This window comes from Plectropomus leopardus, chromosome 13 (assembly GCF_008729295.1).
Source record: "Plectropomus leopardus isolate mb chromosome 13, YSFRI_Pleo_2.0, whole genome shotgun sequence".
Lineage (NCBI taxonomy): Eukaryota > Metazoa > Chordata > Actinopteri > Perciformes > Serranidae > Plectropomus > Plectropomus leopardus.
In genome coordinates, this window is record NC_056475.1 from 23,692,941 (window position 1) to 23,719,235 (window position 26,295).

The 26,295-nt window shown below is 41.0% G+C and overlaps 1 protein-coding gene and 1 long non-coding RNA gene across 2 annotated transcripts; one reads left to right on the forward strand and one right to left on the reverse strand.

Annotated features, from left to right (window-relative positions):
* Positions 1–511: 511 nt before the first annotated feature.
* Positions 512–26,222, forward strand: c2cd2l (c2cd2 like). The gene is made up of 15 exons (XM_042499828.1): positions 512–751; positions 1,044–1,493; positions 13,234–13,329; positions 13,476–13,595; positions 15,267–15,377; positions 16,452–16,565; positions 17,733–17,832; positions 17,920–18,052; positions 18,721–18,785; positions 19,045–19,166; positions 21,006–21,177; positions 21,294–21,392; positions 22,406–22,539; positions 23,133–23,346; positions 24,302–26,222. The coding sequence occupies exons 2-15, from the start codon at positions 1,128–1,130 to the stop codon at positions 24,544–24,546; spliced, it is 2,091 nt and encodes a 696-aa protein (XP_042355762.1). The 5' UTR covers positions 512–751; positions 1,044–1,127; the 3' UTR covers positions 24,547–26,222.
* On the reverse strand, positions 1,380–17,026 carry LOC121952942. Its single transcript, XR_006106470.1, has 3 exons — positions 16,950–17,026; positions 15,243–15,365; positions 1,380–1,453 (listed from the first exon to the last, which is right to left on the reverse strand). It is a non-coding gene; the product is annotated as an uncharacterized LOC121952942 (long non-coding RNA).
* Positions 26,223–26,295: the final 73 nt, after the last annotated feature.

Genomic DNA, 26,295 nt, shown 5'->3' on the forward strand with positions numbered 1-26,295 from the left:
TAAATGCAGCATTCTGATTAATTGTAATGCACCAATTTGTCCCTTTTCTGTATCCATTTATGGTATAAATGACTTTAAAAAAGTCCTGCGCTACCCTTGATTTTATTGGGGGGCACAAATGTACATGTTCGTGTCCCCTGCAAATGTAAACCCATGATAATGAGTAGATGTTCATTACATTGATTAAACACAACTAAATTTAGGATTATGCAACAGCAGAGTACAGTAAGCACAGTATAGACAAAAGTAATGCAGGATTTAAGACTGGATTTTGAGAGACTTTCATCATACTGTAGTTGACTGTGTAATAACGCAGAATCCCGTTGATTTTTTTTAGAAGCTTGAATAAGTGCAAAAAAAAAAAAGATTATTTCTGACGTTTCAAGTCTCCTGCTTTTATTTTGAAGGCTTTGCCTGTCACTTCCTCTATGCAGTCGCGTGTCTCCTCTGCAGCGCCACCTGTGGGTCACTGCTGCTCTTTGTCAAATCATCATTGAAGAGGTTACAGAGGTAGGAGGGGACGAGCAGCGGAGATTGGACACCCACTGGAGTCTGTAAAGCAGCAGCAGAGAGCAGGAGGCTTCATTTTGAATCGATAAATAACATCATCACTCTAAATATCGCTGAGGACTCGGAGATGGGACAAACACATTTGTTGTTGGCAGCAGATCGCCATAAAGCCAGCTTCATGTTACCAATGCCGTGCTTTCGATTCCCTGCAGCCTGCAGCTCGGACTGTTTAAGTTAAACGGTGGGTTGTTATGAAGCTGTAATTGACTGTCGGAGTTGTGTCTGTTAAACTGCGCTGCAGCCTCCTCTGCTAATGCACGAGTCATTTTTAGATAAGTACGTAACGCAGTTTAGAGCACATTGGCTTCATATGCACATTGTGTTTCAACGTGATCTAAAACGAGCAAATTAAGTTAAGGCGGTCACTGCCTCCATGTCTGTGCATCCTCTGTGTATATGGGTTATTCCTGAGTTATTACTTGTTATTACTCATTAAATCCGTATGACTGACTGTTTTTTGCTGCTTCTCACAGGCTACAGGGAGCTGATCTGCTCTGACTTACAGTCTTGATATTTCCATCTGGACCTGGTGATATGAGAGGCTCCAGGAGACGGTGATGGAGCTCCAGGAGTTGGGCTGGCTGTGTCTGGTGGGTCTCTTTCTAACTTCCCTGCTCATTGTGCTGGGATGGCTTTTCCAGTATTTGCTGACCGTGCTGCGGCTGTGGAGATCCAGGAAGACAGCCAAGCAGGACAAGAGAGAAACAGCCTGGCAGCAGCTCTCCATCACTCAGCCTCACCACAGCCAGGCTGGAGGTGTGTGGGGCTTCCTGCTGAAGCTGCGCTCTTTCCGGGATGGAGGTTCTGCATCTGAGGCCGGGGTTAAAGGCTTGCTGACCTCCCTGCTGTCCTTCAAGTCCTTCAGGGAGCACTGGCAGAGGACCTGGGTCAAAGCTTTGAATGAGCAAGCGTGCAGGCATGGGGTAAGATGTGATGCAGCACAAGTCATATTGCAAAGGAGAGCTGAATAAACATGATGTGTTAGGGAGCACGCCTAAGGTTACTCTACTAAGCAGGGCATAAATAGTTAAACAAGGGCTGATACAGCTGGTGTGCCCGTGTCCGCTGGAAGTGTGTGTAGGCAGAGAGGTGGAGGTGTAGGAGTTGGAGTGTCTAATCGGTAAGAGGATGGGGGGCAGAGCGTTGCGTAACAGCTCTGAATCAATGCTCATAAGAGCAGAGAGGCAAGACCAGTCAGCGTAGCCACAGTATGAACACCCACACCTCTTAAAAATAGTCTGATACCCCGGCCTGTGGGGGAAATGGATGTGTTTGATCACAGTGGGAAGAGGCAAAATCTGTGCTCAAGACAGAACATCACCTGAACTCATAACCTAATGTTAACGAAACTGTTAAAACTGCAGCAGGTAGCTGCTTCACACACAGATGTTGGATCCAGTGTGGTGAGCACTCCAGACAGTTGGTCGTCTGGCATGTGCTCGAGGCTTATCGAAAGTTTCTAAAGGTCTTTCTCCTTTCAGATAGTTCCTTTGATCCACTTAAATCAAAGTCTGCCACGCAGTCAGATGTTTCCTATGAACACTGGAAGAGGAGCTGGACCCCCCCCCCCCTCCCCTCAGGAACTCTGTGTGTGTGTGTGTGTGTGTTGAATGAAAGATGAGTTGGCGGGGAGTTTAAAGGGGTCAGATCAATCCACCGAGCGAACGTGCACAACACACAGCACTCAATTCTGACTCATAAGGGTCATGGCTGATTGAAAGCCCCCTCAGATGTTCAAACATTTTGGAGGAATACGCAGTCTGCGATGGTGCAAGTGTTGCATATTGGTTTTGGAAAAATAAATACTTGGAACTTAGCCTAATGATGCAATTAATAGGTCACTGCTTGTTCAGCAAGATACTCTTTGCCTGTTTCAGTACGCAGATTAGAAAGATGTATGACTTGCTTAAATATGTCTTTTTAGATACACTGCTAATAAATAGTCAACAGAGAGGAGGAAAAATAACATTCCTCACACTAGAATACTAGTTATTATGGTCAGGCTATAACTCAGTGTTATTTATCAGCGCTGTGATAATGTAATTATTATGTGTTATCATTTTACAATGTTCTGCTCTCCAAATGAACAATTCTCAATTGTTATTAAAACTATATTTAGTGTTTTATCTGGTGTAAAACACATCAGTGGAAAATTTAATTAAATTATATAACTTAGAATTTTGCATGCTTTTGCCATATTGTATACATAAATATTGGAAATATGGTTATTAATGTCATGATTATGATTTCAACTACATTGTACAGCTCAGTAATAAACATAAATCATAAAGGAATACTTTTACATAGGAGGTCAACAATTAACCCTTAATTGGTTTACCACTAACAATATTTTTAACAGGTAACACGGTTAATCTGTTACTCTTCATTTTCCTGCACTGTGTACCACCTGGTCTGGCGGGACACAGACAGCCTGCTGTCCGTGTTACATGCAAGAGTGTTAGTTAGAGCTCACACATCTTTATGGTCTAAACTTCAGGATGTACTTTCTCTGCATACCACACATGTTTTGGTACGCAGCATTAAGCCAGCTGTATCTGTTTTCATAAAAGTGTTAAGTATTTTTGCGCTGGCAATAAGCGTTCAGCAAACTGAGTGGTGGGATTCTTTGGAGCTGCTTCTCTTTGATATATGGCGGTAATTTAGAGCGTGCCACCTGAGTTATCTTACATCAGCTTAATGAGCTGATCCATTGTGACCTTCAGTGCTCTCAGTTACCAAGTAACTCTACGACGTTAGAGTGAACCTTGGGTGAACTTTGGAGCGTTTAGTGAGAGTAAGATTGATGGAGTTTCTAGGTGACAACATGAAAAATAAATGACAGTATTACCTAAAGTTAGTAGAATTGGTAATTTAATATCCGTTAGGCTGTACTAAACACACAAGGAAGGCTTTGAAATGAATTTGTTTTGGGTGGGGTGGGGTGTGCTTTTACAAACAGAGGTTGCTGTGAATATTTTTTGGTATGTTATAACCTTCGTGCTCCTTTGTGGGTTTAATCTATGATGACAGTATGACCTTTAGGCTTACAAAATGTTTTAAAAACACAGTAGATACATGGCTACTACCCAGCAGTGATGAAGTATATGTTTAGTGTAAGATAAATCTCCAGACTGGGTAAATGCGTCAGTGGTGGAGGAGACAGAGACAAGCAGTCCAGGTCTGTCTGTCCATTTGGTGTTACGCTTGTGAACCGAGAGTGCGAGCCAAAGCTTCCCGAGCTCACTCATCACAATAAGTATCTGCTAGTCATTGTGTTTGCGTGCAGAGCAATCTGTTACTTTAAATGTGTCTAGGGCGTATGCAAATCACTTTCTAAGTTTGTTAATGAAACTTTGAATATGATACTGAAATAAGAAATCACCGACATGTTTTGAATAGATATAGCCTACTTGCAGGAGTCAGTCTAAGAGCCACTGTGACCTATTGATTTATTGTCTATGTCTTGTAAGTTAAAGCTCACGTGTTTGGTCTCCATGGTATTCATGATTAAGTTGTTCCAAGTGTTTTTGTCTGTGCTGATTAGAATCGGAGTTGCAACTTGGTTCATTGTTCTGGCTTTTCACCTCCTCCCTCAAAACCTGTCTGGAAAAACCTGCTGCGGGGGTGTGTGGAGATATGGCAAGTATTAAGTGGCCACGAACGAGTCACCTCGCATTCTTTGCCTCTCACACGGACTAAGTACCTGCCACCTGCCAGGCATGTTGCCGTGGCCACTACGAAAACAGACACTAGAGCAGCTGGCTCCAAACTATGGTCCCAAAGACTCACGTTCTCCTCTAACTTGCATTTCCTGATTATGTTTCTACAACCGACAAAACATGAGCTTCCCTGTAGGAACACAGCACGAAGATACGGCTTCGGTGTCATCATGTGGGGATTAGCAAGCAAATCCTTCATAGCATTAACCTAAGTACTTCTGCAGCATCTAAGAGTGATGCTGACAGAGGTCTTTAAATAATTATGTCGAAATGTATCCAAATGAAGGCAAGTGGAATGAGTCCATATGGAAAGTTGGCACAATAAACAAGGTTCAGCAAAACCCTTTCTTCTGCAGTCACAATTATGTGTGGTCAAGCATTATAGCGGCTTTTTTACTGTTTATGTTATCATATTTCTTCCTAGTAATTATTTTGCTCGAAACCTTGTGGGACTCAAACTGATAGTCTTGAACCACTGTAACATAACAATGTAATCACCAAATTTTCGACATTACATGAATCCTCCATGAAGTCATTTGACATGATATGATTGACAGAAAGTTAAATTAATTTGTTTTGGGCAATGGTTGAATTTGCTCTCTTGCAGAAAATGAAATACAAGAGTATGCAATATCTTTTATATCATCATTATAGATGTTCTGATACCATTTATTTCTTCTCAGTACTGATTCTGATACCTTAACTTGTGTGTCGGCCAATACGGAGTGCAAATTTTATACCATTATGTAAAAATTAAATAAAAATTAAGAGCTATATTATTGTATGGCGTGGCTCACGTTAATCCCATGGTAAAACATGAACAAATATGTTGAAGATATATTTAACATTTTGTTAACAATTAACGTTACACCAAACCCTAACCCGAACCCTAATCCCTTACCCTAACACTACACTAACTGAAGGCTACTCTTTTAGAGTGGAGTAGAATTGATTTTTGGGAAAAACTGCCATTTTTTCAGGCGTTAAAGACCTTTAAGTTTTATGAATAAATTAAGGGCTATCAGGGTATCAGTATTGGAACAACTCACACTATGAGCGACGCAGCAACAGGCTACGAGTCATTTTAGCTACTGGCTACTAACTGACGCCCGTCACGCGCTCGAGTTTCACACTGGAGCATCAATCAATCATAGATGTTTTTGTTTCTAGCTGTGATACTGTGTTATTTAGTGTAGTTAGTAGATGCAATGCTAGCTTTATGTGCAGTGCGGTGCACATGGGGGTGCAATGGGGTGGCGAAATGCCATGGGGCTCAAACTTAAGACGACATTCAGCTGAGGTGCTTTATGGCAAGTATGTAAGCCCATGACGACAGAACTCTGTTAGCGAACACTTGAGTAACACTTTAACTCAGCAATGTAGCGGGTCACGCTGTCGCGTTATCACTCGCAGCATTAGGCCATGTCTTTGGCCTCCCTGGCTTTCCATAGTTTGGGCAACGCTCAAGTCAGACTTCTGTCATCCAGCTCAGACTCCCTGGATCTTATTTTTATTTTCTCACCATTACCTGTAGCATTATACACTTTTTTAGAACCAAGTCGCTCTTTGGGTCATTGTGAAACATGATATCCCTTTCAGGACTTATGTTTTGTGCATGAATGACACATGCCATTGTATTCCAGTCACTCAGCGAGTGTACCTGTTCATAGTTACATAGATGAACATTATGGAAATTTCAGAAAAGGAGAGTTTTTGCTTTTGCTGTTAACACCTCTTACTGTGGGTATTTGGTATTCATGGGGCTGTATCTGTGCACTGTCTTCTACCAATCTTATTAAGAAGATTTCACAGGAGTCAGTGGGTCCTGTCTGTAGTTTTGAATTACGATCATTTCCAGTGTCTGGTTTGGCTGTCCTCGTCGATATTCTGCTCACTGCAGCAGAGAGTGACGTAAGCCAGAAACCCTCCAATACACAACCTGGGACCAAATGCTGCTATCATACAGAACAGCTCATGCTGTCTCACTAATTTTGAGTGTCGTCAGAATGCTGTCTGACGACACTTCGTCCTGAGGGGGGACCTGACCCTGACCTCTGAAGTTCAGCATTCAGAACAGCAAGATGAGACTATAAAAATGCTTCTGGGGGCTGAATCCTGACAGGAGGGTTGGGGGTTGTTACATAATTACAGTCAGCAGCAGAAAATGGTACGAACCACAGCATCATTTGGCTTTTTGTTTGGTGTTAGTGACAGCCAGCTTCCTCCTTGACAATATTTAGTCAAGAGATTTGTATTTTTATCTCTGACACTTAAAGAGGAAAAATTATGATTGCATTTGGGCTGAGGAGATGGTGAGTGCTTTTCTCAAGATATAGATTAGAGGAGACAATTGCAACCCGCGGGTGAAATGTCTGTGCACTGGCCACGTGTTGCAGTTGGGTTCTTCACAATTTTGGAGCCCCCTCCCCCTTCTCACTCCTCCTGTGTCCCTGTAATCCAGGGATTTGGCCTGAGGTTTCATTGCAGCTGGTTAAATGCGACGACGTCAATAGAGGGATGCTCTCTTACTGCATTAAACACATGCATGTGGTGATTTCCATGGAGTTTACCAGTTCACTATACTGTATGTATACCCACAAACAAGCTATGTGTGTCCAAGGGTTAATGTGCATTAAACGCAAGCCATTTAAACATGAGATATTAAACAGAGAGATTGAAGACACCTGAAGATGTTCAGCAGCACAAAAAGCACCTCCTGCTCCTTCATCCCATGATGCAGCCTGTTTCATGACTCAGTTGTTTATCCGGAGAAAATGTCTGTCTGCTGAAGCATTACTGCAGAAGCCTCTGGATATAATCTTTCCTTGGCGGGCAGGCTTGATATGGAGCTATTCAGATGTCTCTGGCTGGATTATTTCGTGGAGGAGGCTTGAAGAACTGGACTGGTTGGCCTCTTCAGAATAGCAGATCATAATGGCATCGTCAGACTGTGTGAGTGCATCTGCAGCTGACATATGATGTCAAGCCATCGTCACTGGGTTCAGTGGGTGGTAGAGGAGGACTAATAGAGCATACGAGTGTGCATCTGCAGGGAAGGAAGTTCCCTGTCTATTCAAGATCTGCAATTATAAAGAGCCTGGTGATTAGCTTGAGGCCACAGTTCAACTTCTTCCCTCTCTGACTCTGAGCTGCCGGTAGATGATTAATGCACTGTGATTATGCTCAAGTTGATTTCGTCTTAACGACGACGAACGTTAAGCACTCAATGTCATTTGCAATGACAGTGCAGGAAACTAACATCAGTCAGTCACCGTCGGTAATGAAATCCTAATTCATCGGACAGTTTTACTTTAATGACCCGAAACAATCTGTGATAGGCATTAATCTACAAGGTGGCCTAAACAAATTGTGAAGTGAAGCTAGATTCTAAATGCTAAACATAGTTGTCCTTGCAGTCTTGTTACAGCTCGTTATAGTTTTGAAGGGACAGTTTTCCCCCAAAATCAAGTGTCCTCTGTCCTCCTCCGCTATCTGTCTAGATTGTTTTGGTGTGAGTTGCAAACTATCTCTGCCATTCATATTACTGCGCAGATGAAAGCGTGCATTGACTTATGGAAGGCTTGTGCTGCTGACAGCGCAAGATGTAAACAGTACTAGCGTCCTTTCGACTGAGCTGTAACATTAATTAGTGGTACACGGTGAACTAGCAGGAGAAGCATGCTTTCTTCTGCGCAGTGATATGATTGATGCCAAAACAATCTAGATTGACAAATAGCACTACAGGTGCGAGGAAAAACAATTATTTTTGATTTGGGGGTTTGCTGTCCCTTTACTGACAGATTACATCTTATAGTTTTATGTACAGTGAAAAACGCAGCTCTCGGATCACCAAACTGGAAATCAACTAATATTCACCTGCCTGATTTGAATCAGTTGAAATGTAGTAATGCATGATTAATGTCTGGTGGGTGGATTGGATTATAGATGTCAGTAGCTTGCAGTAAAAACAATACTAGAGTTTAGAGCTAAATGCTAACATTAGCATGCTAACATGTCCATAAAGACGCCACTAACATACTGATATTTAGCAGGTAATGTTTGCAATATTCACATTTTAGTTTAGAGTGTCAGCATGCTAACACACGTTGTTAACCCCACTAGCTGCTAGCATGGTAAAAAAAAAAAATCCGAATTTCATTCCAAGTTATCAAACCGGTGCGTTTGTATATGGAGGCTAATTGAACTTGAGACATGCTACTGAAAGAAAAGGCAGGAAAGGAGGATGAGGGTCAACAAAAGCCACAGGCGGAGTGTATTTCTGGTTGACCCACATGCTTTACAGAGGCATCCAGCCAGTCGGACCCAAAGGGGGTGACTCTGATAAACCTGAAGTGACACCGTGGATGTCCTCAGGAACTGTCTCTTTCCAGAAATACCTCCCACACACACTCAGTTGGACAGTGGTGGTTCACAAGGACAAATCAGAGGTTATGCACTCCCCTCTCCATGACAGAAAGAGCTCTGCAGCCTCCGCCAGGAGGATACACAACACCACAGAGCACCAGATGGATACCTAGGCAGCCAATGGATGAGAAATGTCTAAGTGAACTCCCTTATAAGGAAAAGAATAACATAAAGGGATACATATTCAAGGCTCTACCTCAAAGGGTCAAAACAGTAAATTAATATTTTCAAACATATTCCATTTAAGGCACATGATCAAGCGAAAAAGTGGGATGTACGCCTCAACATGTTCAACTAGCACTGTGGGAAAAACTAAAATATAAGATGCTGGGATTATAATACAGCCCAGGAAGTTAAAAATATAAAATAAAATACACACACACACACACACACACACACACACGCATATACAGTACATATCAGCAGAAAACTAAAACTGACCTAACCTTCTCTCAGGCATGCATAGTTTTGACCGACACACATTGGCAAGCCTCTACTTGCTGTGTGTCCTAAAGAAATTTGGAGAAAAGTATGAAAGCTGTCAGTTTGTCTTTGTCATTGATTAGCATGTTTCACAAAAAAGCCACCATGGCTTGTCTACCTACCTAAGGGGTTTTAGGCTTGAAAACTGTACTAGTGGCCTAGTGGTTAGGTGTACCAAATCGATGTGACAGACATTTGTGACTCTCAGCTCTGAAGAGAGTATATAAATATTTGTATAGATTTATTTATAGACGATGGTCATACCTCACACTCTCCCCGTATTTCCCGTCTGAATCCACACCTTTAGATTTTTAATAAAGGCAAAATGTATAGGGGTAGAACGGTGGTGTTAAGTTTTGGCATTGAAAATAAAATTTGGCATTGGAAAAATAAATGTTAGCAGTAAACAAAACCTTCCACTGACAAAACACATGCATTTTATTTAACTGATTATTATTACTGTTATTATTATTTGCATTCTGGTGTGTTTTCCAGTGACAATCTTCTGACTTTTTTCTTCATGTTACTCTGTTTTTACACTGCGGGAGGGGGGTTCAGTCTTTTTTTTTTTCAATTTTACCTTTCTGTCACTGTTTTGGCTTGGAGGGGAGGGGGCGAGGAAAGTGTGATTTACATATAAACTGCACATTAAGGAGAGAATGGTTCTGCTTGACACACAGTCCTGCAAGAGTGAAATGGAGAAAAAAATCTGAAGATTGTCCTTGAAAAGTATATCAGAATGCAAAAAAATATATCTTGATAAAATGAAATAATAACAATTTCAATGCATGTGTTAATGCACGTGTTTAACTTAATGTCACTGTTCTAGGTCCTTACATCTGCAATAAAAATGCGAGAAAAATAATCATTTCGCTGCCATCACTCTTATTATTGCAGAATGTGAATGTCCCAAAAAACACTGACATTTGGGAATACTTGCTCACAACATTGTACTGACACCAATTTGCCTCATTGCAAAGATGCCAGCGGGGGCTTGACTGCAGCGACACAAACCTTCAGTGATGCACATCCATGAGCCACACACAATCAGAACATTGTGATTAATGGGTTTACCTAACCTCACTCAATCTGAGATACATCACATCATGTTCGTCCTGCACTTTGGATGTAATGAACGGTTGGGTGACTGAGCAGTTTTAGAGGCTCCAGCCAACCGAAGTAAACACAGCCGGTTGTACACTCGAGTCATGTGGCTGTGGTGTTGGTCCAGGGAAGCTTGCAGCATTGCACTTGGCTTTCTGCCCTTCTGGCTGGAACACTGACACACACATACACATGAGCCTGCACACACACGCTGCAAACTTTGTTATATCATCCTCCCACCTCTGCCCCGCCTCCACTGTTGTGTTTGATAGCGTTTGGACTTGGACCTAGAGGAACATATGCCCTGACAATAGGGGATTTGTTTTCTCTCACTTGCATCTCCTGAGCCAGTTAAAGCTGTCTATTGAAACAGATCCTCTGGCGCACACACACACACACACACACAGTGATAGTAGGCCACTGGTTTGTCACGGTCGTGGTGAATCCTTTCTTACAACTGACATACTCATATCTTTTGTCAGGGGTGTCTACCAAGTCCAACAGTCACAGAGTAAAAGCTGCTTTGCTGTGAGCATGACTAAGCATTATCTGACGCAGTCCTATTTGGACTCTGTTGTAAGACTAAAGCAGCCTGATAGAGAGGGGTATTCTCAAAACAACTTTTGCATTATTAGAGAAGCTCATATTAACATGAACGCACTTCCTGCCACCCTTTGGTCAAACATATGCTGTCATTTTTTTGCCAGTATCTTCGGGCAATGTTCATCTGAGCGCACAAACACACAGAGCGGCCTGGACTTAAATCGCAGTCGTGCTTTGCCATGCATGGTAAATACGACGGCCTCATGTTTGTTGGCTTACACTGTATGACAGCTTACAACAGATTTTATTCAATCATTTAAATTTTCTCTACTAGACTTAAAGGGACACAGTTAAAGGGAAATGTTGATATTTTCCACCCTGGACCCTATTTATTCCATTTTTGTGACTAATCAGAGAAAGAATTTTTGAAATTGGTCCAGTATTGAGTGAGAGCGCTCCAGGCAGCAGCCACGAAACTGGCTGCAATGGAATCCCTGCGGGGCAATTGAGTATCGTCAATCTGCATCCACTAAAAGTGCTTGTTTTTGGCTCCTCACAGGCTTAGATTGTTATTATAAGTGTCGGACAACTTCGTCGACATTTTTGTTAAAGAGTAAGATCCTGTTTTTTAAACTAGAAACAGCCCCAAAATTGCTATTTTCAAATCCACATACTCCATTTAAATAAACAGTCATTTAATACAGTGGTCCCTCGCTATAACACGGTTCACCTTTCGCGGCCTTGCAGTTTCGCAGATTTTTTTTAGTGCAATTTTGCATGCTTTTTTTTTTTAGAGCGCATTGTGTTCTGCGTCCTGATTGGCTAAGGGACTGTAGACCATTGTCAATCAATCTCCTCCGTGCCGTGTCTCCTGTACAGTACAGAATGCGTTCAGCTTGCCAAATTTACATAAATCTTCGATCGCTAGGCACGGTCGGAGGAACTGTGAAATACTCATGAGTCACTATTAATAATTTCTCATGTGTCCAACCTCGTAGGTGATCGTTAAAATTAAATTTGTTAGTTCTAAAAGCCATCATAATTATTTATAGGAAAACATTTATATTTTTATTTCTCAAACAAATGTTTGGGCCTGAAAACAGGTTTTGATCTTTGGTTTCATTCTATAATACTGGCCTTATTTGTCAAAGAAGGTTTGAACTTTGTGTTTGTGTTGATGTGTTATGTTATGATGATAATGCCTGTCCTAGAAAAGTGTATAAAGTGTGTAGTGAGGGGTTTTACAGCCTTAAAACATCTATAATAAAAAAAAAATGTAAATTGTATTATTGTAAAAAATAAAGCTGACTACTTCGCGGATTTCGCCTATTGCGGGTTATTTTTAGAACGTAACTCCTGCAATAAACGAGGGACCACTGTATTGAAAAACACTGTTCATTCAAAGTTGTCAGAAGCAAAAAAAAAAAAAAAAAAAACCCTCACAAAACCAGTCTTGGTTTGTCTTTATACTGTTCCAAAAATCACCAACTGTGATTTGGTTGAAATTAACCCTTAATTTGCCCAGTTAAATTTGAAAATATGCTGACTTCATTACATTATTGTTAATTTAAATGGAGTCTGGTGTGTTTGGCAAAGGCAATTTTGGAGCTGTTTCTAGTCAAACAAAATAGATCTCGATCTTTAACAAAAAGGTTGATCTCTGTTGGGATCCTTTCCATAATGTTGTCAGACACTTACAATAACAATCCGAGCCTGTCAGTGGCAAAAACAAGCATTTTTAGTAGATATAAACTGCAGTCAATTGCCTTTTAGGGATTCACAGCCTGTTTTGCCACAGCTGGCTTTACTGGTCTCAGTACTGGACGAAATTTCAAAAATTGCTTTTGCCATTACTTACCTAGACATAAAACATGGAAAAATAATGTCCAGGTTGGAAAATGCTGAATATACCCTTTAACTGTGTCACCTTGTAATGGTGAACCTTTGGCAGGAGAAAATAATCATACATTAATAATCTTGACACGATATTTGCTAAAAGAAATATTTCTGTTCCTGCAGAGGATTGCTGTAGCAGGGAATACAAAATAGCAATGTTGATTTGTAAGGATTGCATTGTGTGACTAGCATGTAAATGAGGTGATCAGTACCCTGAAGAGTTCAATCTCCCTAAGAAAAGATCAATGAACTTCTTTCAACAAGCTTACAATTCATAAAATGCCCTAGTTCATTTACATTTTATTTTAAGTGATGCAGCAGCAATTTCATTTACTTATTAACCAGAGATCTATAAAGACTGCGACTAACTGCTAACCAGCTATGTTCAAGACTTTATCACTGCAGTACAAAATCTTTTATGTCATCCCCAAGTGCCTCTCCTCTTCCTCTTATGTAATATTTAGGACGTTTGTTCTCTTCCTGTCTCTGCCAGAGCTCCATCCAGATCACTTTTGACAGCAGCCTCCAGTTAACCGCTGCCTCTGCAATAGATAGTGTGACCTGCACCGACCAATCGCCACACCGAATGGTAAGTAATCCATATAGTCTATGTATATTTTAATTTTTAACTAGGGCAACACATGACATAAATCCTGGACCAAATGTCTGTGTCAAAATATGAACTATTCCTCCCAATTCAGGATTGTTCCTTTTCAACCTCTTCTTGTTTTACAGGTTTTACACTGTAAATGTTGGGTGGACACAGTGACGTTTCCTGTGACAGTCACCCAGCAGTCACCAGCTGCCGTTTCCATGGACACCTATCAGATCACTATAGCACCCATGGTGGCAAAGGTACAAAACATGGACTTTATATAAAGATTGACAGCGCAAGCTAAAATATCCCAAAAGCAGCTGCTGCTGTCTTGTGCTGGTGACATCATTTGGAGCCAGAGTCTGCGCAGTAGCAGTCGGGAAGTGGAACCGCAGCATTGAGTTCCCACCCATACACCCATCTGACCCAATAGCAAGCAGCGCCATTTATTGCGAGCACACTAAATCACACACCCAGCTGTCAATCATGACATCACACCCTCTGTTTGTGCCTCAGCGCCGACATTAGCCACAGCCAGAGGCATTATGTTTATCAAGTTTTATGTGGCATTCTTGTAAATGACTCAAGAACGCCTTCAGGGAGTTTCTTCAGATTTAGCCCAAAAATCCATTTGGAGTCAGGGGTGAACTCATTAGATTTTCATGATCACAGGTCAAGGTCACTGTGACCTTGTCTTCCCCATTCTCTTGAACATAATATCTTAAGAACAAGGTCAACTTAACTGTGACACCATAATGTTCCTCAAAAACACTCAGACCATTATTAAACATCATAACTCAGGAACAGAAGGGGAGACGTTTGGTCGGATATTAATTGGTGACACTAATCTCAGATACCTGCCTTAAAACTCTGCTGATTGTATAGATTTTCTGTGCTGCCGGGGAGAAGGATATATGTGAAGCACCGGTGTTTTAGAATGTGTAGCTTCTGAGCAGCAACATCTGCAGCCTGTTCGATGCATTGTCATGTGTCACGGCTAGATGTGACTCTGGACAGACATGGATTTAAACTGTAAATGAAACTTAGCTGGATCGCGAAGGCATGCAACCATGAGGGAGTGATCAAATAACTTATTAAAGCCCCACTTATCCGAAAAATGAACACTTGACCATACATCAAGGTGATCAGAACTGCCTATTATCTATCTATTTGTTTGATGTGTACTTTTCATTTTGGCTTTTCAGTTTGGCTCATCTGCTAACATAGAGGGGGCGGGGTATATGACCTTTATTGCAGCCAGCCATTAGGGGGCAATCACAATTTTTTAGCTTCCTTTTTCAAGAACCATCTATGTTTATATACACTTATTGGTACAAAAGCACACCAACCTGATATTTTACAATTTGCACATTTGAGGGCAGGCCTCTAAAAAAAACAAATGAGAATCTCAGCTTCATTTGCATTGTTATTCAAACGTGATGAATCGCACACTGTCCCACCATCACTGTCACTGCTATTAAATGAGGAGTCTACATTTTACTAGTCATGAAAATCAGAAGCCTCTGTCTGATTTCAGTAATGGAAGCCAAAACCATGAATGCACTTATCATAAAACCTATTGCTTCCTGACTTTAAGAGGATAAGTAGATTGGAAGTAATTTTCAGACTGCAAATCACACTTGTCATCAAGCATAATGTGAAACTAGAATTTTTGCACCAGAATAAAGCCTTTTCTGCATGTTTTCTGCTTCCACGTGTTTGCTGATGCTGTGGTGTGAAGTGTAAAAGCTAGCAGAGGCTGCCAGTCATCTGGGAAAATTAAGTAGTGTAGCAATTATTTAGTAATGCCTCATGTAGATTCATTACTTGCCTATATTACTCTTATAATATATTCTTACAGCATTCCTGTTAACCTGCTGTCTGCCTCTATGTCTAATGTGTCTAACCTTTGCTCTGTTTGTCTCCATCAGGTGGTGGTGTGTCTGGAGGAGGTGGAGGACGAGGGTCTGCTGATGTCCTGGACTCTTTCCAAGCAGCCATCATTCACTTTGACCGTGTCTCCGTGCAAGCTGCAGAGACAGGTGAGAACGTCTGATAAGTGATACCACTAATATGATATGTCTGCCACATGTCGTCGGCAAAGGCTTCGTTTCTGAACCGGTTTAGAGTTTGCATACAAGGTTGCATACATTCAAAAAAGGTTTCATGTAGTTTTTTTTTTTTTTTCCTGAATCTGTGCTCACGCTTTCTGTCAAATGCTCTTCACAAATCTCAGCATGTGATGTTTTGCATGTGAGTCACTTTCCAGCCCATTGAACTCACCATGAGTCACGAGGGAAATGCCGTTCTTGAATATCATTACATAAACTTTCATGCCATTTCGTGCACTTTGTCTCAGACAGCAACAAAGTCAATTAAGCAAGGATTTAACGGGGACCTATTATGCTTTTGGGGTTTTTCCTTTTTTGTTCTGTGTAGCATTTTTGTGCTCGTAAAAGTTTTCCTAAGTAATGAAGCCCAAACTCCAAGCCAAAGGGAGCCCTCTCTCCCTCAGACAGTTCCTAGGCTGAGCATTATCTGAAACAGCTCTTTTGAGTGTCAGTGTTCACTTCCATAACTTGGTGATATCACAACATAACAAATTGAATAGAAGGTGCACAGAGAGAGCCAGCTGAACAATCAGAGCAGACTGGGATTCTGGGAGGTGGGACATAAACTCAGACAGACTGTTTCAGACAGAGGTGCTGCCAAGCCCCTAGGAAGTGCACCAGGCTCTGATGCAAATTTTACATAGTTGCCAAAATAGAATTACACCGTCCAGGTTGGTTCTTGGGGATACAGACTGAATCTGACAACAAGAATATACTACAAGGCACTGGGAGAGCGCAGACCTCTGCCAAAGCCACTTGGCTTATCTTGCAATGATAACAGAAGACAAAAATAATTTGTCTATCCACATTGTGTTTAAATCCCCCTAAGGTGCTTTTTGAACAAACTAAAAGAATTTTAGATTAAGGCATCAGTAAACAAGATAATATCAGGCTTAAAAAAATCGATTAAAAGCCCAACTTTTTGTCTGTGGTTCATTTTGCTGACTCTGATACAAAACAAACCACCTTATCATCAGAGTGATCAACTGCTTCTTTTTGTCTCAGGGTGCTGAGGGTGGGGCAGACCTGGACATGATTATGGGACTGATAGAAGACACTCTGTTCAGCACTCAGCCTGCCATGGTCCTCAACCTCAAGACTTGCGCCTCCAGTCCTTTGGTAAGAAATATGTGGGTTTTTTTCTTACCATTGCTACCAGCAATAATACAAACTAACAAGGAGCTGTTCTCTGAATAAATTCATTGCTAAGACTGGATGATAGATCTTGCGCTTAAAGGAGCAGAGGCGATTTTCGTGGCACCCGGGAGGGAGGATTACAACCAGCTGAAACTTCTCCTGGTTAGAATTCTTTCAGTGTTCTTTGTTCAGGAGATTTTTAACAGGAGCTGCATTATCAGCACAGGATTCTTCCTCTCCAAAACAAACAGATCAGGCAATTTAAACCAGTAAAAACACTGAATAAAACAGTTTCACATTTCAAATTAGTGCTCTTCAGAGGCTGTTCAGCCCGTTTGCAACAAGCACCTCCTAAAGTGTTCTCACCATATTTCTGATCCAGACATTTAGGAGGTTTTAACAGGGAGCCAGATTATCTGCAGAGGTGTCCTCCTCTACAAAACAAATGGACCAGGTTATTAAAAACCTGTAAAAGAGCAGAGCAAAGAAGTTTCTCATTACAAATCAGTGTTTCTCAGTCACAGTTCGGCTTGTCGCAGACAGAGTGTTTGCCCAGCACCTGCTGATGTAGGCTTACCATTTTCTCTGATAACTTAAGATCCAGATGTTCAGGAGGTTTTAACAGGGAGCCAAATTATCCGCAGAGGTCTCCTCCTCTCCAAAACAAACAGACCAGGTTATAAAAACCTGCACAGAATAAAGCAGTTTCACATTACAGATCAGTTTTTCTCAGACACAGTTCAGCTTGTTGGAGACAGTCAGGATCAGACAGGATTTAAACGTTTGTGAGCACTGAATAAAGCAGTTTTATGTTAAAAAATCTGTGTTTTTCCAACAATACTCATCACTGGGGAGCTGCTGCCAGCGCAAAAAAAGGGAATGACCCTATCTAGAGAGAATGTTTGGTTTGTCTGTTCTGGGCCAAGTTATGAATATGCTGATACAACATGGCAGAGTCTGTGTATAAGAACCCACTCCCTGTACAGTTAAAAACGTCTCGTTCTGAGTTAATAAAAACATGACGATTCTAATTTTAAAGACATTTAAGTGTACTTATCATGTTATGTTCCATTTCTGCTCATATATTCTCCTAAATCCAACACACTGGACCTTTAAAATGATTTTGCCGTATGCTCTGAACACCCCCAGACTCCTATGGACCATCTATCGGTAGGACTGAACTCTGTACCCCAGAGTGTCTTGGTGAGACGACTACTGCTCCGGCAGCTCAGGGTGACCTTAAGTAAAGGTCAGATATTTTCCCTCAGCGTCAGATCATTTCCGCCCTGCTTCCCGCAGACTACCGAGGTCTCACTGTCTCACTGTGTGCATGCAGGTCAGTGGTCTAAATCAGGGGAGCTGTGCTGTGTCCTGAGCTTGGACCAACCCTCCGCTGAGAGGACAACCCGCTTCCTGTCAATGTCCAGCAGCACCAACGCCCCACTGGAATGGAGCGAGGAAATCAGTCTGTAAGATGGCAGCTGAGATGTGGAAATTGCTTTGTCATGATCGTGTGCATTCAGAATTAACCCTTTAAAACCTGAGCAAATTGGCTTGATTTCTTTCGCAAACACTGTAAGAAAGCAATGAGTAATTTAAGAAGAAATGACCCAGGAATTAGCAACAGATTCGTAAAAAGTACAAGTACCAGAAAATTAGCAAACAAAAAAAGATAAGTAAAAAAAAGCAAAAAAAAGGAAATTACCTAAAAAACTCCTTAAAAGTAACAATTTTATGTAAAAAAAATATTCTAAAAATATAGTTATGATAATTCTAATTATAGTTCTCTACTAATTTCTTGCCATTTGCAGAACATTTTTGTCTACTTGCTCATTGCATTTGTCGTCATGTTTTTGAAGGCGATCAAACCAATTTACTCGGTTTTCAAAGGTTTAAGTGATTATGAAAAGGGTCCAAAGGCACCACAGTAAAATTGTTGTTTAGGTTTTGATTTCTGTACTTTTATCTCACTGATTTGAAGTGGATGATGTCACATTATTTTCTGCATCAGAAGTTTTCAGAGGCTTTAGAGAAAAAATCAGCTTGAGAAAGTTGTCATATTACTCTAGTGAATATCTTTTTTTGCACAGTAGGGTTTCACTTGTGTTCTAACACATTTGTTTCGTGTGTGTTGAAGGGAGCTGGGCTTAGAGACCAAAGAGCTTAGAGTGCGACTTTTGGAGCGGAACGGCAAAAGAGAACGTAAGGCATTTCATGATACCAATTTACTATTGGCTGCAGTTCAGAAACTTGATCAGCAGGAATGTTTAGACTGCTTAAGCAAAATCATCGATGCCTAAAATGCACTGTTGGCAGACTCACTGTAACAGTTAGCGTTTTGGGGTGTATAAAATGTCAGGAGCTGCTCCCTTTGTGGCCTCAGAACTACTGTGAATGAGCAGCTTCCATGCTGTTTCTACAAATATGTTTAAACTTTCTTCTTTGTCTTTAATATGAGTAGAATTTCTGCCGGGCCATGCCTCTATCGCCTTGGACCTCAGGAGCAAAATTCCCACCGGACAACATACACTGTCAATAAGTCCCGGCCACGGCTTGGCACCAAACGCTACCATCACAGTGGAGGTGAGCGACAAGGGGCTGCGTGTTTCTGGAAAAGATGTAAAGCTCTTTCAAAGGCGATCTCGTGCTTTGAAGTGTGCAGTTACATCACAGTTTATTATCTAACATCAAGCAAGCTGGAATGAAACAAAGATTCACAACAGGAGGAGAGGGAGCGTTGTATAACAGCTGATACATAGTCCATTGTCATGCCTGTGATGGCTGTCTCAGATCTCCTGTGGCCTTTTCACCAGACAGCTCGTTTTACTTTTTTGCATCTTGCAGTCATCAAAGACAACACCAACATCTGCTTTATCTCTGCAGGCTAACTTTTCAGATTAGTACATTCCCTGCTTTCCTGTAGCTCTCCTGCAACCTGTTATACATACACTGATTGGTCACAGAAATTTTCCCTGCAGATCCAGATGTCAGTTTAAATAAAGCGCCCACATCTTTAATAAAGTTCAATCGTTTTTTTGGTATAATTTGCAGGATTTCTCTAAACAACAATGTTTCGACTCACGCAGAAGTAATCCCCCTCAATCATCACTGAGGTGGTGTACTTACTGGCGGGGTCCTCTGCCTGTATTTTCTTATCTTTTCCAATTTTATTGTGTACTGGATGTTTCTGGGCCCAGGGCACAGGTGAAGTGGCTTTTTTCTTTTTTTTAAAGGAAGCAACTAGGGGTTAACAGATTATCGGTGTGGCTGATTGGGGGGTCGATATTTGGCATTTTGCAGATGATCTGTATCTGCATTTTACTTTAATGATAAATTAATTAATTAAAAAGTGCAAAGAAAGTGTCGGCATGGGAGGAACTTTTACTTTTTAAAACCTCACGAAGGTATTTGTATTTATTCATTTTTTCATTCATTCATTTATTCATTTGCTAAAGGCAGTTCAGCAAAGTTTTATGTTGCAGTTTGTTATATTCCAAATTCTAAATATTGACAGAAAGATCTTCAAATTTATTGTAAATGCATAGTGGTCATTACTAATCATTTGTATTGGTATCTGCCCTAAGAAACCAACATCGGTTGCTCCCGAGAAACAATCAGGTGTCAGATCATGAGCAACCAAGAAGAAGCTACAAAAATGGGGACGCAGAGTAAAGAAAACACAAATATATCAAGGCAAAATGCCCAGTGCCCAAAGCTCTTGGGTATCACTTAAAATTGTGATACTTTGAACACACAGTAGTCAACAATAATCCGTTGTTTGTTTGTCAAGCTTGTCCAACCTAACATGGAGATGCTGGTTTTGTGCCGCAGTGTGTATTACAGTTTCTGGACGTCCGGCAATATGGCTTCAAGCCATCAACAGCAAGAACTACAGAATGCAATGAAAGGATATAATCATGCTAAACTTAGTGCGTATCAAAATAAATAAAACTAAAAGTGACTTTTGGATGGCACCAAGCCTTACAGAGATAATATCAAGAAAGTAACTTTAGTCTTGATCTGGCCCACGATAATTCATGTCATTTTAAAAATAAGTCAGCACCAACCTACAGTATCGGTACTTAGCTTGCGTTTGCCAACATTAGCTAACTCAAAAATTGGCTATACACAATGTAATGTGTCTGTGAAGATTGTGAAAAATTTCAACATTTGTTTTTCTTTTCAAAATAGACGAGCCAAACAACACACAGTATATCAAAAAAGGGGGAAAGTTGACCAAAGTTCCAAACCAAAGCACCAACCTTGCTCAACTCTCATTGGAGCACGGAGTCAAAACGGGCGGGACTTAGGAAGGGTAGATTCCTGCATAGTTTACCTTTAATGAAGGGCCTATCCCCTCAACATGTTTTATTTTTTTTTAAATAAAAAGTGTTTTTTTTTGTTGTTGTTTTTTTACTCCAGCTGCTATATGTGGAAACAGAGGAGCCCCGCAGCACCCACAACACTCTTCCACTACGCTCCGCACTCACGCCTACCAAGAAAGTGGATGTGGACCGAACCATAATGCCAGATGGAACCATCGTCACCACTGTGACGACCGTCCAGTCTCGACTAAAACTGGACCGCAGTCCAGGTAAATGTACAGAGTAAAGTCTGCCATTTTGCCGGAGTAGGTCTATAACAAGATGTCTGAGAGTGCCGTGATCGTATTAATGTCACAATGACATAAATAGCCGTGGTGCCTTTCAGGTGACTCCCCTGTGCGTTCACCGTCCAAAGTGGAGGTGACTGAGAAGAAACCCACCGTCCTGTCAGATGGCAGAAGCAGCACCAGTCCCAACCTCAGCAGTGAGTTTCAGAGTGAAAGGCCAGACGTTGTTTTACATAACAAATGCAAAGTAGGATAAGAAGCCAGCTGCAGTGTAACACGAGATGAGAGGAATGCATTTTTCAGTACACATCATGCACTCTTGCTGCAGGTACTCCTGAATCCCCTGTTTAACTAAACCTGTTTTACAGCAGGTTTACACAGGGAAACTATGTGCTTATACAAAACAAAGAGCAAAAACGTCAAATAAACCGGAAAGATGATGTTTGATAAAACATCAAACTGTCAACAGTTATTTGTTAATCCGAGATGAGAATGAGAATATTTTTGACCTACTATGCATGTTGGCCTACAGGTTGCACACCACCTGGGTCTGGTGGGAGCTAGCCAGCTAGCGGTGCCGCTCATTCACTTCTGCTAGCAACGCCATCCTGACCCAACAGTGGTGCTGAGGAAACATTGCACGACCCTTCGGTCTCGCTTCAGGTTTCCCCGGCAAATAAGCAGCACAATTTTGAGCCACAAATTGCTTTTGGCATTGTTTAGGCTGTTATCACTGTTAGCAATGTGAGCATGGTCAGTGGTGCTAACATAGTTAACAATGCTAAAGGGGTTTTCCCCTTCAAAATGAAGCCACTCCTTCACCGGGGTTAAATGGGAGAGACTAGTGGGTGGCGACCATGTTTCTGGCAAAAAGCGTCCCACCACAGGGGCGGCATTACAAGCGCCACTATGTCACTAGCTCCCACCCAACCCCTGATACGAAATCCACAGTGGCCGGTGCTAATGTCAACTAACCAGTGGAGACAGGAAGCTCATTGAGTCAATGGAGCACTGGACTAAAAGGAAAAACCACTTGTATTTCACATTGTTTTGCTTTTTCTTTTTTAAAATTAACCTGTTAATTACTGGTTAATTGGGGTAATTATATTAAATGATAAATCAATTAATTAACATGCACCTTCTTGAAAAACTATATATCCCAGTTTATGAGTGTAGTGCTGATTTACGTATTTGTGTTTCTGTTGCTCAGCGAGCAGCCGCCTCTCTAATGGCCTGGATCCCGTTGCAGAGACGGCCATCCGGCAGCTGACGGAGTCCGCCTCCAAAGTAGCACGGAAGACACCGACAAAGAGGAGCACGCTGATCATCTCGGGGGTGTCAAAGGTCAGAGAATGGAAACTGTGTCAAATGTAGCTGGTAAAATGACATAGAGGTAAAGAGGTCATTTTTAGACATACAGTACACCATGTTTATTTTAATGCAGTTGTCTTATCAGAACATTTTCTGCATTTCAGTTACCTGCACAACTATTTTTGTAAATGAAGAGAATGTGTCAGTTTGGTTTAGCTTTTTTTTTACCTTTTGAGGATTTACCAAACTTTAATACATGAGCCAAAACAGCTTTTAAGGAATCTAAAACACAATGGAGGAGCTAGGCATATTGAGTTTGATCTAAATTTAGTCTATAGTCACAGACCCCCCCATTGGTCCACGTTACAGGAGAATAAGAGTCCTCTGACCTGATTTTTGCCTGAAAGACTGTAGAAATAGATTTGGTGCAAGAGGCTTCACTTGAACTTGGACAAAATTCACCGGAATGTTTTATGATGTTAAAAAGTGTCGCGTATTTTAAGTGTTCATTTTAGCCTGAGTTTTTAGAATGCAGTTCCAATAAGCAGTTACACACTTCCCTCACACCTTTCTTAATTGGGCCAACATTTTTTAAAAGACATAATTTGATATCTGTCACTGGGCAGGTTCCGCTTTCAGAAGACAACTGTGCGTTATCGAGCGGCTACGCTGCAGCCATGGACGCAGCCATGCATGGCAACCATTATGGGGCGGGGCATCACCAGGACCCAGATGAAACCACGCCCTCCGACGCATCGGAGCGCCCATCTGTGGACGATGTGGAATCAGATACTGGTTCCACTGGTGCCTTGGAAACCCGCAGCCTCAAGGACCATAAAGGTAACACAGTCTGCTGCTCAGTCAGTGTCCACTAAAACCATCAGAGATTCAGTTTCTACTAACTAACTAACATTTAGCCATTCAAATATTGTTTTTGCTTTTTTTTTTGACTGCATTCTGTCACTTCTCTCGTCATTTGAGCATACGTTAAAGAATACATTTCGATTCCTCTTGTAATTTAAAATAGGATTTATTTCCAATTTTATATCTCACTGCTGTTCTGTTAAATAGTATGATTTATTTCACATGCAAACAAATATTTTATAGCCTTACATAACACCCAAAACTTGAACTGAGCATTGACTGATTTAAGGGTCATACAACATGATGGACTCTACTGCCCTCTGGAGGCCGCACTCCAGTTTAGACCCAACCAGACCAAAGTGGTTTGGAAAAGATGAGTGGTCAATTATATTAGGAAATCAATATGGTGAGGGAGCTCAGAGTTCAGCGTAAGTGTGTTTTGTTTTTTTTTTTGCAGGCAAATGGTTCAGAAATCTACTTGCCCAAATTACAATAAAACCAAATAATAACCAAGAGTAAAGTTGTTATGAAAAACAACCCCTGTTTGTCCACCCTGCTTTCAAATTGCACAATACATTACTGGATTCTGGCTCACGCCCTCTAATTCCATATTCCTGTTTTCAGGATAAGTGGCATGCTCACTTGCACTTCAACTAAACTTTGTCTTTACCCACCACCATTTCTCTCATGTACTCCACCACCACTACACATGTGCACCTCCCAACAGAGAAGAAGGGAGTGAGATGTCTCACTCCTGACCTTCCCCCATCATCAGCTCTGTGTTTTATTCTAGTGAGTTGCTAGATTTACGAGCTTGAAGTGGCATTTCACTTGCCCCGCGCGATTGGTTAGTGTTTTTCAACAAGGTCCTAATAATGTAATTATGGATTGCCACTTAGTTATAATGACATTTTCTGTCTGCTTCCTGTAGTGAGCTTTCTACAGAGTGGGACAAAGCTGTTGTTCCGCAGAAGACATCGAGAGAAGGAGTCCTGCCTCAGCCAATCCCATGAAGACATCTCCAACATGGGCAATAACTTTGCTGCCGCTGCAGCCATCAGCCGTAAAAAGTCTGGCAGCTTCTCCCGGCGTCTCATCAAACGCTTCTCTTTCCGCTCATCAGGCAAATCAAAAAGCAAAGCTACCAACGGAGGAGCGAGCTCACTGGACAACTAATTATCATTGTCAGGGCGAGACATGGGTCACCCTGACTTAAACTTTGTTTAAATGAATCTGCCATCACCGTCAGAAGAACAACTAAACCCTACAGGAGTCCAGTCTTGGACAGGCTGAACACCCCAGGCGGGTGTACGTCATGAAAGGAGGACACCTCTGGGAGGTTTCCTCTAGAGAGAAATAAACGCACCTTCAGGACAGAAGTCATGTTTAATCACATCACTAAAGTTAAAATGTGATATGAAAACTATTTCTTTTGAGAAGAAATCTGCTGCTCAGTGAGGGGACGGTAATGGTCACAATGAAATGTCTTGCGCTCTGTTTGAACACTAACTATAGTGGTAGTGTTTGACTCTGACCGATGGTGGAAACGCTCTAAACTATTTCATGGTATAAAATGCCAGTATGATGCTATTGGTTGCACTTTGGACTGTTTTTTAACAGCACATGTAAAAATCTTGAGTTGTATAACAGTAATTTTATTATTATGTGGTTCTCATAAAACAAGTGCTATTTATTTTATCCCCAAAAAACAAGTCATCATAGTTGCATTACACTGTAAAATAGAGACATTGCTGTGTGTTTTTCCCATGCAACTGTAAGTTTAAACACATAGTTTAAGTAAGTTAAGAAAAAGCAGTCTTTTAACTAATTGCTTATACGTTGGTTTTTAGGATGTTGTTCAACATTGTATCTTATATAAGGGGCAGAAAAGGTAATATATTTATTGTACTTTTTATGTTATAAAGGTACTTTCTGTGGAATATCATGATGCATTTCAGTTAGCTTTTGAAACCAGACAGCATCTCGATGAGACTCTTCATGCCGGGCAATAAGTTAAATCTTTTTTCTGATCAGGTCATGTTCTCTTTGTGGCTACTGTTCACTCCAAGTAAGTCAAAAGTGCATTTATGCACATTATAGAAACTTAAGTTGATGTTCATGTGGACATTTCATTATTGCAATAACTATCAGTAATGTGCAGCAAGTCTGCATATATTGCACGAAATGTCTTTCATGGGTTGCAGGCAAAATCATGTGCATTAAATCATAATCATGAACGAAACATTGAAAAATAAAACAATCTTGTATTAATATTTAGGAGCATTATCATAATTCTTTTTTTTAAAATAGATTGGAAAAAAAACAGAACTTGGATGCTCTGCTAAAAGTTTACAGTGAGGTAATGGGTGGAGTGGGCATACTCAGGACTAGAAATGAAACTGTTAAACTGTTACTAGCAACTAGAGAGATATGAGGAAACTTGCAACATACTTCAAAAGCCAACAGAACTGGTATGTAAAAATGTACATACATTTTCCCCCATTTCTGTTTTGTCAGAGGATATCAAAAAATCTTTTGACTGCATTAATTATAGGACTTTAGAACAACCAAATTAAATGATTTTGATAACATTTGCAGGGTTACCTGCATCAAAAATATATCTCATAAAAGGGATCACAGAGGTGTACTGCCCCGCTGTCAAACGGACTACGTGCTTTAACTACAACCACTCCAAACTGCTGAAGAAATGAGAAAAGCCACTTCCTCGTCTAAAGACACATTATCTACAGTATGCGGCTGGAATGTGAAACAGAAAGCAGCTGCAAAATTTAAGATATATGATTTCTGTTGTTATATTTGAAATGTTTAATTTATTGCAAATAAATTATTTTTGAAGCATCACTAGATTATTTATGGCTACTTTTTAGGAGGTGACATACCAATGTCAGTCTTCTGTTTTATGAT

Bases quoted from the DNA above. Each gene is read 5' to 3' on its own strand.
- c2cd2l (XM_042499828.1), top strand. From the start codon at position 1,128: ATGGAGCTCCAGGAGTTGGGCTGGCTGTGTCTGGTGGGTCTCTTTCTA. The intron at 15,378-16,451 runs GTGAGAACGTCT...TTTTTGTCTCAG, and splicing joins CGTGCAAGCTGCAGAGACAG to GGTGCTGAGGGTGGGGCAGA. The intron at 22,540-23,132 runs GTCAGAGAATGG...GTCACTGGGCAG, and splicing joins TCATCTCGGGGGTGTCAAAG to GTTCCGCTTTCAGAAGACAA.